The following is a 14,700-nucleotide window of genomic DNA, read 5'->3' as shown; positions in this document are numbered from 1 at the left end:
TGAATGCCTCTTAATATTGATTTTTCTTTTGTTGCCTATGTGCTTTCTACTTCCAGTTGTATAATAATTTCCAGTTGTTCCGGATGGCCCTTTGTGTAATTTGTAATCTTTAAAACTTTGTCTCCCAAAATATAAGGTATGAAATAGAACACACTTGAGTACAGCTTCCACGTGTGACAGTCTGATGTAATACCTTTGAATAGTCAGATGATGGAAGCAGTCACCTAATCTTGGCAACACTGAGGATTAACCATCAGAAAAACAGCCATTTTTCAGTGTGATTTATTGAAATTAGTATTAAGCGTCAGAGACGTTTTCACTTGTATTTTCAAACTAGTGTGTCTGCCAGTTCACTGGTTGCAATATTACAGTGGTGCAGTTGCTTTAAAACCGCAGCATCTTATCACATGGAAATGGATCATTCGATCCATAAAACTTGTGTTTGTGATGGAAAAAAAAGAGAGGAAAAAGAGAATGATGTGAGACAGGTAGGTCCAGTGAGGGATTCAGATTGCCTTATAAATCCTGAGGGAGTTGCTAATTAATTCATTGGTTTAGCTTTTGGAATTCTCTTCCAGAGAATAGTAGAGGCTGGGTCATTGAGTAATTTCAAGGATGAGTTAGATTTTTTTATTGACAAGGGAATTAAAGTTTAAGGGTGACAGGTAAGAAAGGCCACCGTCAGATCAGCCGTGGTCTCATTGAATGGTGAAGCACGCTCAATGGGTCAAATGATCTACACCTATTTCTTATGATCTTATTGGACCAAATTAAACTAAGTTATTGCCTTTTGCTTGTTTGTTTGAGTTACTCAGTCAGGCTGTTCTTCTTTTGTGGTGTCTGTTTAGTGCCTGGTTTACACAAATTGTTTCTGTTCTGATTGTAGGCCAGCATTCCTTCCAGATCCAAATGATGGCAGCCTATATGTCATGGGAGGGACAACTAAAGAGGGGCTAATGGTAAGTTGCAGAACATTTCATTAAGCTCAAAAATGAGTTTCAGTCCTGAATATATTGTTGAGCTACACATCTCCTCTTTGTCTGCTGTATTATATCCACAAGATTATTGTTAGCCATTGATAATAAGCTGCTCCAATCTTTTAATTGATAGGTTCAAACTTCATATGATTGTACGTTAATATACAGGAGCACCAATGCTGTTGTCTTTATTTCTTGTTTTAAACTTTACGTAAAACATAATCAAAAAAAAAGGTTAGAATAAGAAGAGATCATTCAACATAAAACAAATCCTTCACACTTCATTTGCAGTTTTTAGAGATTCTACCCATAGTTACAATCCCAGCTGAAACTTTAGGACAGTAAGGAACCTGGTCTGATAGACTCTGTAGAATCATAGAATCTCTACAATGCAGAAGGAGACCATTTGGCCCATAAGCCAGCACCGACAATCCCATTCAGGCCCTATCCCCATAATTCAACATATTTACCCTGCCAATCCCCTGACATTAAAGGGCAATTTAGCACAGCCAATCCACCTAACCCACACATCTGTGGAGTGTAGGAGGAAGCTGGAGCATCTGGGGGAAACCCACGCAGACACAGGAAGTGCATGAAAATTCTATACAGTCACCTGAGGCCAGAATTGAACCTGGGACCCTGGAGCTGTGAGGCAGCAGTGCTAACCACTATGCCACTGTGCCATGTAATTTTTGTTTTGTTTAGCAATATGGATGAACAGAGTCACAGGATGGCCAATTAACTTTTAACAAAAGAATAAAACCTTTATTAAACATGAAAAGACTGATTATAACACAATATTCCTTCACTCCACCTATATCTTCACAATTGAACGTAGATTTTCAAGGCTGACACAAGTTACAAAATATATCTTATACTGAAATGTTCTCTTTAAGCACGCAGTCCATGTAAACCAACCGGCCAACCCACACACCCCTGTATGAAACTAAGTGGCATCCAATATAACATCTGTAGATTTCACATCAGATCACTCTAGATGCTTATTGCACTGTGAATGAACTAGTTTCACTGGAACTACTTCTTCTGCATGAGTGTTTCCAAACTCCACTATTGAAAAAACATGCCACAGAATTTTCTCCCAACAACACTTTCTCTCAGCACCTTTACCAAGGATCCAGTCCCAGGATTTCAGTCTCTCTTTTTAGTGTTCCTGTGCCATGGATTGCCACATGCATTCAAGCTTCCACCAATCTCTTGGGTATCCAGCCATACCAGTAGAACATCACTGCTTCACAGACTATATTAAGGTATCACCAGCCTTAGGATTACTTCACATGCCTGGCTTCTCCCTAACTGACTTCACCAGGTCTGCATCTTTCAGCTCTGCCTTTATCTGGGAGCCTTTCTCTGTCTCTTTCCTGAACTTCAGTGAATAGTGCTTTGTTCAGATTCCAGCTCTTTGTCCTTGTGTCTTCAGTCTTCTTGGGACTTCTTTAATTCCTGGTTTCTAGAACTTCCTGTTCTTTAGTTTCTGAGATTTACTTTCTACCACTTACTCCATTTTCCTGCCTCTTTGCTGGCAGTTTCTATAAGAGCTGTTTTCTACTCAGCTACCTGGTTTCAACTAAAGCACAAGCACTTATGTGTTTCAGAATGGGCCACTGGTTGTCAAGTGTCATCCTAGACTTTCTTTAAACTCTGTTTGTTTTCATGTTGTAAACTCTTTAATTATAACGTAGGGACAGTTTGAAATGAAACTGCAGGTACCTTAGTTTCACATGAGCTAACTCAACTTTCAATCCGTTCTTCCACAGAAACACAAAATTAAACTTAAAACAATACCTTGTTCCCAACACCCACAAATACCAATATAGATTATTTAAAACTACCGCTATTTCCTAACACAACTCATGAATACCCACATGTACAATCTCCCTTATAATGAACGCGATCTTCTCATTAAATCTCCTGAGGGAAAGTTCTGTATAAAATATTCCCTTTCCCAAAAGTAATCAAACAAAACTGCCAAATGCTCATTGACCCTCCCACCTCTAGTACTTCACTGCATGAATAGATGCTTCTATCATCTGAGCAACACAGGAACCATTATATCTTGTACTATCCATAAAGAGTGTGACGTATCATGACAGCAGATCTCCTGGTAGGATTAGCCACAAACAGCAGCAATATTCATAATTCAAACCTTATTTCCAAACAGATTTTCAGTTTCAAAATTATTGTTCATAGTCTTTGTGTATTTTATGCTTAGTTAAAAGGATAGCACTCCCATCTTAGAATTCTTAGTGATCTTCTCTGGGTGATCTGATAGGACTGAAAGGAAAAAGACCATCTGTCTAATGCTGTAGGTATCCAGTGACCAAGTCATGCTAATAACGGGAATGCATTTGGTTGTTGAAGATCCTGATTTCAGATCCTGTTTTCAGTTTGATTTCAGTGGAAGTGCAGTACAAGTTATTCCAAAGAAACAGGCGTGAAGAATGACAATAAGTAGACAGCAATGGAAGCTTGCAGAGAGGGCAGTGCCTTTCCGAGGTGTTAAGGCCTAATGAGCAGCCTAGTTTTAATGACTAACTGAAAACTAACAAATATCATCCATTCCTTAATATAAAAAAACCTGCCGTATGAGCAATGCGTATTATCATTGCGCTTCTGAATAGTATACCAACATAAAGCTTAGAAAACATTTCTTTGAAGAACATTGCCTGAAAGCCAGTGCAACACCTCTGCTTTTGATCAAATACTATCGTTTCTTATTTCAGAAACTGCCCTTTACCATCCCGGAGTTGGTTCATTCCTCTCCTTGTCGGAGTTCTGATGGAATATTGTACACGGGTAAAGGTTTTGTTTATTAACTGGTTCTTTATCTCCCTGTTTCTTTGATAACAAGAGAAATGCAATTGTAATATATGTAAAGTTTCCCCCTCTCGGATAAAGGATTCCCAGGTTACGTATATCATTTCCTAAATTAGAGAGTGGATCTTTCTGTCTCTAGCAAGACTGCTTCTTAAGCAGAGTGTTGGTGCTGAACTATTGCCATTTTTACTGAAGGTGGACAGAGGTAATATTTTCTTCATTGTTAGTCAGTTTATAAACAATATATCTGAAAAATGAATGGAAGGATTTAAACAAAGTTGGTGCACAGATAGGAAGAACTGATTAGTTTTTGGTGAAGATATGGATCCCAGGTTCTAGAGTGTTTTAAAAGATCTGTTATCATTGGGAGAAAGGGCAAATTGATTTTTTAAGAAGAATATTGTGAATTGTTTTATGTGGGATGTTGTGGATTGTCTCAGCGTCGGCAGGGGCGGGGTGGTAGTGAAATTTGTCACATCTGTCAAAGTGTGAGCAGAGTTTTCAGAACAGGTTGTTGGATGTGGATTAGCTGCTTCGGTGAAATGAAAGCTTGTAATAACATTGCGTTAATACACTGTGGCAGAGATATGCACTCTACTGAGTGCCATTTTCACTTGTTTACCAATGTTCCTCTCCAGCACCCTGTGTTCCACTCACTATTTCTCCCAATATCACCACATCCAAATTCAGGGACACACTTTATAGGAATTACAACTTTGAGCCATCATCTTAACAATAATGACATAGCACATTGGAACAGCTGCACTGCTTCTACTAACCTTTTATTCAAATAAAATTAGAAAGGCTTCAGTATTACAGTGTTTTGTTTACAGACGCTCATATTTTGATTTGATTTATTATTGTCACATATATTGATATACAATGAAAAGTATTGTTTCTTGCACATTATACAAAGCATACTGTTCGTAGAGAAGGAAGGGGAGGATTCAGAATATAGTCATAGCTAGGGTGTAGAGAAAAATCAACTTAATGTATGGTAAGTCCATTCAAAAGTCTGATGGCAGCACGGAAGAAGCTGTTTTTGAGTCAGTTGGTACATTCCCCAGACTTTTGTATCATTTCCCGACAGAAGAAGGTGAAAGACAGTATGTTTGGGTGCATGGGGTTCTTAATTATGCTGGCTGCTTTTCCAAGGCAGTGGAAGTCCTTCACAAGGAAGTGAAAACTGTGTCAATGAATTGGAGGCTTGTTTGAATGACTTGGCTTCGTTCACAATTCTTTGTAGTTTCTTGTGGTCTTGGACAAAGCAGGAGCCTTACCAAGCTGTGATACAACCAGAAAGAATGCTGTCTATATTACATCTGTAAAAGTTGGTGAGCATCGTAGCGGACATGCCAAATTTCCTTAGTTTTCTGAGAAAGTAGAGGCATTGTGGGCTTTCTTAACAATAGCGTCGGCATAGAGGGACCAGGACAAGTTGGTGATCTGGATACCTAAAAACCTAAAGCTCTCGACCGTTTCTACTTTATCCTCACTGATATAGACAGGGACATGTCCTCCTCTATGCTTCCTGAAGCTGATGACTATCTCCTTCAATTTGTTGACATTGAGGATTATTGTCGTCACACCAGTTCACTAGATTCTCTCTCTCTGTCCTGTACTCCATCTCATCGTTGTTTGAGATCATTGTCATCAGCAAACATGAAAATCGAGTTAGAGGGGAATTTGGCCACACAGTCATGGTGTATAAGGAGTATAGTCATGGGCTGAGGACACAGTCTTGTGAAGCACCGGTGTTGAGGCTGATCGTGGAAGAGATGTTGTTGCCTGCCTTTACTGAGCGTGATCTGTGGGTTATAGAGTTCAGGATGCAGCCGTAGAGGGAGGAGCTGAGCTCCTGACCATATGCTGATGCCTTTGTGTGTATGTGGGCTATTGTCTGTATGTCAGTGCTTCTATCTGCGTATGTATTCTCTGAAGGCGCATGAATAGATCAAAGTTTAAGGTAATTCTATTCCTGGGACTAAACAATGCAAGAAGAAAAAATACAACATGAGAAATGGCCAACTTCACCCATTCCTTTAAACAGACTAAACAGAGTTTACATTGTTAGAGACTTGAGCCAACTCTTTCAGTCTCCAGAAAAGGGTGAGTAATCACAGATAAGTAGTGAACGGCTTGTGCAATTCTACTCTGGCACTGTTTGTAAAATTCCAGTCTAACATAATCTACCTTATTCAACTGTAAATTGTTACATTCCATGGATGACAATTCCCTGCTCCCAGAAGCCCAGGAACAATTATGTTCCAGAGCTGCTGGCCATCTTTGTATGTACTAATCCTTAGAATCTGTATTAATCAAAGATTTACCCAGCTCCTTTTAAAAACGTTGTCACAACGTTGACTCTTTTGGAGCTTATTTGTATCATGTATCTACTCCTTTAAGGGCAAATACATTTCAAAAACATTGTCTAGTTTCATTGATTAATTCAGAGAAGCTATTTGTGATCCTGTTTATTCAGTCACCGCAAACTGATGGGTTTACTGCATTATTGTATTATATCTTTCTGCTATTGGCACCAATTCTGTGGTTTATGTTAATTCTCTATTTTTCTAGCATCTAAGTTAATCTCAAAGAAGCTGTTCTTAAGTATGGCAGTTTTTTTTTTGAAAATAGCATTTCATTTTGGCACTTGGCTGTCCATTTGTGAGTTTTAAAATAAATGAGGTGCTCTTTTTCTTGCACCAGGTAAGAAACAGGACTTATGGTTTGTTGTGGATCCCACAACTGGAGAGAAGCAGACCACGCTGACTACAGATATGTCGGAGAACATCTGTCCATCTTCCCCCCTCCTGTACATTGGGCGGACAGGTGAGAGCACTCAAAAGGCTGATTCTATGTTACAGTTATGATCCAAGATACTGGGTTGTTTGATCTGTAAAAGAAGTGATTTAAAAAGAGATATAGAGATTTTTGAAAGGTTGATCTAGAAAATTGTTCACTGAGGAGGGATCCAAATCCCAAAGAGACAAACTAAAAATAGGTTAGGAGTATGAAGGGAAGTCACGGGAAACTGTTTCAATAGGGTGTAGGTTCAGAAGGGTGTGTTCCTGTGTTAAGAGGGGCTTGGGAAATATTGTACATCTGGGATAAAAGAGTTGAAGGATGTGATGGCTGGTCCATTTTTTGTTCCTAGTAATTCTGCTCACATGGCTAAGATCATGATCATGTACACAGTAACTATTCGCATAAAACATTGTCTGCTGGCTGGAAGACTGGATTCATGTAGCCAGTGCCCTAGGCCTTCCCAAATTTGATTGGCCCAGATGAATTGGCAGAACAGTTTTAATTACAGAAGAAATTAATATTTATTATTTAAATAGTTAGTAGATTGACAACTCTAATATTAGTCATGGTGATTTGTTGACCTAAAACAAATGATTAAATACGTTACTTCATTGCCATTTGTCGTAACTTGCAATACACAAATTGGCTGCTGTATTTCCTACATTACAGCAATAGCTACATTTCAAAACCACTTAATAATTGTAAAGCACTTTGGGATATCTTGAGGCCTTAAAGACAAAGGGTTGGAATTCTCTCAAGCCCCTGCTGCTGGCGTGTTTGATGGTGGGAGAATATGGCAGAATTTACTATGGAGTCTTCTGCTGGTATCCTTCCCTCTCCCATAGCGGGTCAGAGAACCTGCTAGAGGGTGGCCTGAATCTCATTTACATCCCGTAAATGGGATACATATGAATGCCCTCCACTGACGTGGAACACATTAGGAACAATATAGCATGCTGAAGTCAAGATTCTTCTGAGCAATGCCTGCGGCTGTCGCCAGAGTTTAGGATGGAAGCCACCCCCCCGCAACCCTGGATGCTGAAACACTACAACAGTGTGTTGGGGGAGCATCTGCAGGTGGACTTTCCAAATTAGGAAAATTCCACTCGATCTTTCTTTCAAAGGGAAAAAGACCCCAGTGCTTGGGGGACAGGAAAACTCCTACCTCAGCATAATCAAACATTTCCTGTGACCTGTTGGACAGTGAAAGTGTTAGTTATTTTAGTTAGTCAATTGTTCTGAGTACCTACTACAGTGCACTTGATATAGGATCATGATGACATCCAGTAGTGGAAGTGCATACTGTGACAGAACTGGACAGACAATCCTTTAAAACTATTTCACAGATTCATAGAATTGTTCAAAATTCCACACAATTCTTGGTGACATTGAGTATGATTACAATATTATTCACTTCTTGATTTCAAACACATGATATAAATATTTGTTGTTGTTGTTGTTGACAAGACCTCTTCTTGGTCCAAATGGCTGTTAAGTTTATACAATGGCCAATTTTTTGCTGACAGCATTCACTGTCATTGCTCCGAGTAAACTAATGACAACTTTTAGACTTTGCACATGTGTAGTTAAATGGGTAGATTCAGAAGTTAGCAATGCAGTGCTTCTCCTTGATTTGTGCTGCTCAGTTCCTGCAGGTTACAATAAATTTAAGTAGAACTCACTGAATTGATGACAACTTCCCTTTTAATTCTGAAATGTGGGGTGTGATTCTCCCAAAAGAAATTAAGTGTTGAAATTTGTGGAAAAAAATTGAGTAGATCGAGCTGCTTTTTTCAGTGTGAGTTCCAAAATGAATCTCCCACAATCTGTACACTGCAGAGCCCACTAACGTAAATCAGCCCAAAAAGCTGGGGACGGGGCCTATTGCTGCTGGAGAGGCAGGCAGCATAGTGCTGAGCGGGCCACTGCGCACGTACCAGTCTGTCAGTGCCTAGATCGGCTCATGCGCAGTGGCTCCACAGTGCTGTGCACCCATCCTTGTGACCCCCCCATGTCGCCAGCTGGGAAGCCTGTGAAACGGTCTCTGCTCACGTCTCCCAGCCCACTGCGCTACAGCAGGACGGGAGAATCACCCTAATTGCCCTAATAATGTACAAATACTTATCAGAAAGTTCCATCGTGTTAATGAAGTGGAACTGTATTTTTACTGGTGTGCTAAGTCATAAGTACTTCTGAAGAATGACTCTGACACTGGGAGAATTTATACTAATATAATGTCAAATTTACATTCTGATTAAAAATTCTAAGTGTTTTAATACAGGTACAGTGTCTCAAAACTAGCAACCCCGGGACTCAATCCATGGTGCATTTCAGAACTTGCCAGAAAAAAAGTCAAGACCTCTTAATTCAGTGATAGGGGATACATGAAAAACTAATGATATGATTGCAAAGCATTTGATGTTAATGTCCATGTCTCTGCTGATATCAATTCACTTCTCACACATTGGATTTAATAACTCTTCCATGCTTCCCCCACTTCCCTACATCAGCTCACTCTGTTTAAAATGAGAAAATATCAATCAAACTGAAATGATGTTGAAAAGAGTTGTAACTGAAACTACGTTTTATTCATTCAAGATTGTACAAGGACTCTTTAGTAGTTCTCTGAATTGACTGGCCAGTTGCAAGAGGGCAACCAGTGCTCATGGAACTTAAAGGCTTTTGGGAATTAGGTGCAATCTGGGCTTTTGTTTTAGTGCTCTTCAAATGGTACCAAAAGTCAATACTGCAGCAAGAATATATCCTAATCTGTATAGTGAATAGCTAAATATTCTACCTTGTTGGATTCTGCAAGAGTCTTTTTGTTCTTCCCATGTGAGCTCAACCATTTCCTGTTTTATTTTCCACTGCTCAGAATAACAATTGCCTGAACCTTTCCACGCTATAATGTGGAAATTTTAGTGTTGGACTGGGGTGGACACAATAAGAAGTCTCACAACACCAGGTTAAAGTCCAACAGGCTTATTTGGTATCACAAGCTTTCGGAGCACTGCTCCTTCATCAGGTGAATGGCTCACCTGTTGAAGGAGCAGTGCTCCAAAAACTTGTGATACCAAATAAACCTTTTGGACTTTAACCTGGTGTTGTGAGACTTCTTACTTTTTCCAAACTAGGTCAAGTGGGGGGTCAAGAATGGTTAAACTATTCAAAAACATTAGATACGCAAGGCTGATACGCTGTATCAACACAGCAAATCCCTGAACAAACCAGTCTTTTTTCTCATTTGAAATTCTTGAATGGCTGTCTTTAAAAAGTGTTGGTTTTTCAGACACTGCCTGTTTTTGGATAGATAGGTACTGCACCTGTATAATAAATTGCTAAAAGTTTGTTTGTAATATTTAGCTTTTAGTTTATGCCCCAATGATATGATTGCAAAGCATTTCAGGTTTAAATTTAAATGAAAAGTGATTGCTGAATTTTACTCGCTGGTTTTGAGAATACTTCAATATGATTGACTGCTTTCCCTGCTTGATGACATCAGTATTGCTGGATGCCTGGAAGTCATCTTGATTTGGTGCCAGATTCAAACTAACATCAGGAAAAGTGAAATCTAAGCTTGTCCACTGATTACAAAATCAAGGTCCCTTTGTGCTGTTTGGGTTATTTTCAAGTAATGTTTTTCCCTTATGATAGACAGTGGTGGATATAATGCGCAGTGGGATACATATGTAAGGATAGTTTTGACAGATCACGTAGTCATTTGAAGTATAATATCAGGAAGCAGTCAGCCACTATATTTGAGCTAATATTCAACCAGCAATGTTTAATTTCCTGGAATATCCCTTGATTTATATTGAAAAAGAAATAATCTAAAACTATGTAGTGAGTAACTTTCTGTTTTGCATCTTGGCAGAGTATATGATCACCATGTATGACACCAAAACTCGCGAACTCTACTGGAATGCTACCTACTACGATTATTCTGCTTCTTTATGCAACGAAAACACAAACTACAGTAAGTTTTGTGTTTGCTTTAATTAAGAAACTTTAGAAACATTCTTCTTCAGGAGGTTAAAATCTTTAACCATTGTAATTGACGCCCACTTCCTGAGTGAAATTTCAGCTTCTCATTTGTTGAAATCATTAGAAGGATGAAATTTAATGCAGCCTCTATGTTTCTGATTTGTGCAGAAATGGCTCATTTTGCATCAAATGGGGATGGTTTGGTGGTGACGGTAGACAGGGAATCGGGTGACGTCCTTTGGATGCAGAACTATGGTTCTCCCGTGGTGGGGATGTTCATTTGGCAACAGGACAGCCTTCATCGGATACCTCATCTCAACGTAGCCATGGAAACTCTGCGGTACCTCACCTTTAACTCTCAAGACATCCGAATGATAAAGTGGAAGTACCAATTCCCTAAAGAGCCCTCCACCACAAAGACTCAACTAGTGTAAGTTGATCCTTTCTTAATCCCAGCTCCCAAGTGTATACTGGATAATGACTGGTTCTCATTATCATCACCCAACAGTGTGCAAGTCAAAGTCTGCCAGAAAAACATTGCCTTTTTAGTAAGCAATTATGCTGTAGCTTTTCTCTTCATTTTTTGCTTTCAAACAACTGGTACAGGGCTCACTAGTTCCAATCTGCACTAACCTTTGGGAGACATGCGCAAGTGTCTGGGAAGACTGTTCTTTTAGCCTTGCCGCGCTACAGCAACAAGACTGAAACTGTTAACTGAGAGAGCAGGGAGAATAAATCTGCAGCTCAGCACTGATACCAAGCAGTAGTTCTCAATATTGCAGCTTTATTTGAGACGGGGTTGAACTGCTCAGAGCTTATTTTCCAACTTGTGTATTTAAACCAGCATTACAATGCAACTTTTCAAAGACTAATGAAACTACATAATAAAACATCTCAAAGTACTTTCCAGGAGCATGATCAAATAAACATTGCCACTGAGCCAGTAACAAGATATTAGGAGGGGTGAATAAGAGCTTTTCCCATAGAGGCGTGTTCTCAAGAGGATCAGGAAGAGATATGGAGAGACTGGGCAGTTTAGGGAGGAAATTTCTAGAGTTTAGGACTTGTGCAGCTGAAGGCACAGCCATCTATAGTGAGGTGATCAAAGTGAAGGATTTGCAAGAGACCACAGATGGAGAAATGCAGAGTTGTCAAGAGGGCTGGAGAGAGGGAGGGTTGAGGCTCTGGAGAATGGGGAGTTAACAATTGAGGCATTAGTGGAGCAGGAGCCAATTTAGGTCGGTGAGCACAAGGGTGAAATGTGAGCAGGGCTTTCTGCAGGTTAGAATACAGGATGATTTGGATAAGCTCAAGCTCATAGAGGATGAAAGATGGGAGATTGGTCAGAAATTAATACATTCCATTAGTTTTGTTATGGTTCTTCTAAATTGTACGAATCTGTAATTCTGGAAAGGATGGATGTAATTGGGCATAAGTATTCTCTTTGATCCATTGATTGTTTTAATACCTCAATCACCAAGCTCACAATTCTGTTCAGTACATTTAATATGATTCATGCTGCAATCAGTAAGCCCCAATAATAGATCACAACATTAAAGTCATTGCAGATTTCCGTTATTGAACGCCAGCTATCTGTGACCTTGACGCAGCATGACAGTTAAAGCAGGGAAATTCAATAACTAGTGTTAGAATCTGTCTCGTACAATACCTCAGCTCAGTTAGTGAGAACCATTAACTGAAGAAATTTTTATTTTAAGGTCTTGGAAATGATCATGTGTGATTTTTCCACTAATTAAATATGCTGTGTATTTGAATCCTTGTTCTCTTGTTACAGTCCTACACTTTATGTTGGGAAACATGCATCTGCCTTCTATGCCTCAGCATCACTTGTCCACGAAGGTGTCGCTGTAGTGGTAAGTATATAACTCCATGAGGGCTAGTGAACCATTGTTGTGAAGTTACTTGCTTCAGGCTGATCGAGATTAGTAGCACTGGAGTGCAACAATGAGTTTCTGCAAAATGTGTAAATGTCATTTAGAAGCCTTGTTTTTCACAAGGATTGGGAAAAGCACTTGTGGCAAAGTACTTTCCTTATTTTCCACCTTTCATTAATTTACTCGGCTTCAGAGAATGCTGCACAGTTATTTGCTTTCTTCTTAAAGACAACTTGCTGCCTTTTTCCCCAGCCTCGTGGAATCACTATTGCCCGTGTGGATGGCCCCATGACAGATGATGTCACTGTACGAGAGAGAGATGCATGTGAAAGAACTCCAAGTACTCATGTCAAATATCCACGGGGCATATCATCTGGTAATGCTAAGAATCAATGGTTGTTCATAGGTATGTAAATAACCCCCCAATTGTTGTAATGACCAGGAAACTCATGATCTTTAATCTTAATCAGAAACAAGTCATATACAGATGCACTTGCCTTCTCCTTAGTGATGAAGTGGATTCTTCTACACTGCTAATTCCCACACCAAGTTAGCTGGTGGTAAGCAGATGGGAGCTAATGCCTTTGAAAGCAGGCAAATTAATGAAATGTTAGTCTAGAGGCTCAAACTCCTGTGGCATTCCCAACATTTCTAACTTTGAATTGAAAGTACACCCAGCTCATCCATGCTGACATAGTTTAAGGTGGGCTTGTCGACTCTCCATGTGGCCCCTGGAACAATTACTGAAAATGTCAGTAAGATTAAGTGAGTTTGAAGATTTCTTTAAGGGACAGTTCTCCAATTGCAGCCTGTTTTCCTTCTGTGTTTGCTGCTGAAAGGCTCACTATTCAGCCAATAAACATCAAATATGGGAGAGAAACAGTCTGTGATTGGAGGAGCAGCGATCGTATGAGCATTTGAAGATAGAGAGAGACTGTGGAGCACATGTCCACCTGATTACCCCTGGCTGTCAGTGCTCTGGCCTGGCAGTAGCCACTTTCACCTGGCTGCTGCTGCTGCTGCTCCAGCCTGGTTGTGTTCTCCAGCTCTCTTCGATACTCTGTGTCTCACCAGTTCTTCCCCACTTTTACCCAGTGCTCGCGGCACTTTCATCGGTGGCCACATGGGAGCTATTAGGCCTCGGGCCTCGTTCCAGCTCTCATCACACCTATCTCCATCCCACCCTCAAGCTGAATTTGTGATTGAAGGTGAATAAGGAAGAAGTATAAATTCATGGGTGAATGCTAGGTAGGATTTGTGTGGTTGAGTGAGTATGAGGGAGGGAGACTGGGTGGGTAAGAGGGACGGAGGTCAGGCAAGCGTGAGAAAGTGGGCGCAAGTGCGAGTGAAGTTGGGCAGTCAGTGCAAGGAAGAGTAAGTCAGAGGAAAGTCAGCACACACATATGGCGGAGAAAGGGTGAGTTTGCGCATGAGGGGGAGAAGGTAAGCTTGCATGTGAGGACGAGGTTTCATCTTTTAACAATCAAATGTTCAGCTTTATTTATTACTCATTTTTTAATTATCAGTTTATTGTTTGTGATTTTTGTTTTGCTCAGTAAGTTGTTTTTTTAAACAAAAACATGTTTAATGTTGTGCCAAACCTTATCTTTCCAAATTTGCTCATTGCCCACCACCCCGAGTGTGAGGAAAAATTGAACAAAAAAAGATTGGACAAGCCTGATTTAATTCATCGATTAAAATAATAGCCAGTGTAACTTAGGTACCACACATCTTGGAACAGTTTGGAAACAAAGCAATAAGATCTTTAGGGCAACATAATTATTTTCAGTTTAATGGTAGGACTGTTTAAGATGCTGTGAAATCTCCCTTTTTTAAAAGTAGATTACTCACCTGAGAAAATATTCTCTCTCCGTCCAAACTGAACAAAATTTGTTCACCTTTATGCACTGCGTACCCCACAATGAATGACGAGTGTGAAATGCAATGCTGTTGAATTGGGTACAGATCAGCCATGTTCAAGTTGTCTGGTAGAAAATTCTTGAGGGCTGACTGCCTTCTATTTCTGTAAACTAGGTAAATACACCTGCAGTCATAACGTGAAAAAGACATATAGCAGGCAATGAATGGAAAGCTTGTAGTTTCTGTGCTGTACAACTATCTGTTACTTGGTAGTGTGGATGAGCAGAGAGATCTCGGAGTGCCTGTGCATAGATCCCTGAAAGTTGGCACCCAGGTTGATA

General features: G+C 39.9%; 1 protein-coding gene across 3 annotated transcripts in view; it reads left to right on the top strand.

Annotated features, from left to right (window-relative positions):
* Positions 1-14,700, top strand: part of ern2 (endoplasmic reticulum to nucleus signaling 2) — a 77,248-nt gene that overhangs the window by 37,289 nt on the left and 25,259 nt on the right. For all 3 annotated transcript variants that reach the window (XM_080206561.1, XM_080206563.1, XM_080206562.1), the window contains 7 exons: positions 887-959; positions 3,719-3,791; positions 6,522-6,644; positions 10,495-10,596; positions 10,773-11,034; positions 12,400-12,478; positions 12,752-12,905. In XM_080206561.1, the coding sequence (XP_080062687.1) occupies positions 887-959; positions 3,719-3,791; positions 6,522-6,644; positions 10,495-10,596; positions 10,773-11,034; positions 12,400-12,478; positions 12,752-12,905 (866 nt within the window). The remainder of the gene's footprint in view (positions 1-886; positions 960-3,718; positions 3,792-6,521; positions 6,645-10,494; positions 10,597-10,772; positions 11,035-12,399; positions 12,479-12,751; positions 12,906-14,700) is intronic.

This window comes from Carcharhinus amblyrhynchos, chromosome 18 (assembly GCF_965287045.1).
Source record: "Carcharhinus amblyrhynchos chromosome 18, sCarAmb.v2.hapA, whole genome shotgun sequence".
Classification (NCBI taxonomy): Eukaryota; Metazoa; Chordata; class Chondrichthyes; order Carcharhiniformes; family Carcharhinidae; genus Carcharhinus; species Carcharhinus amblyrhynchos.
This window is presented reverse-complemented; position numbering and strand designations above follow the sequence as displayed.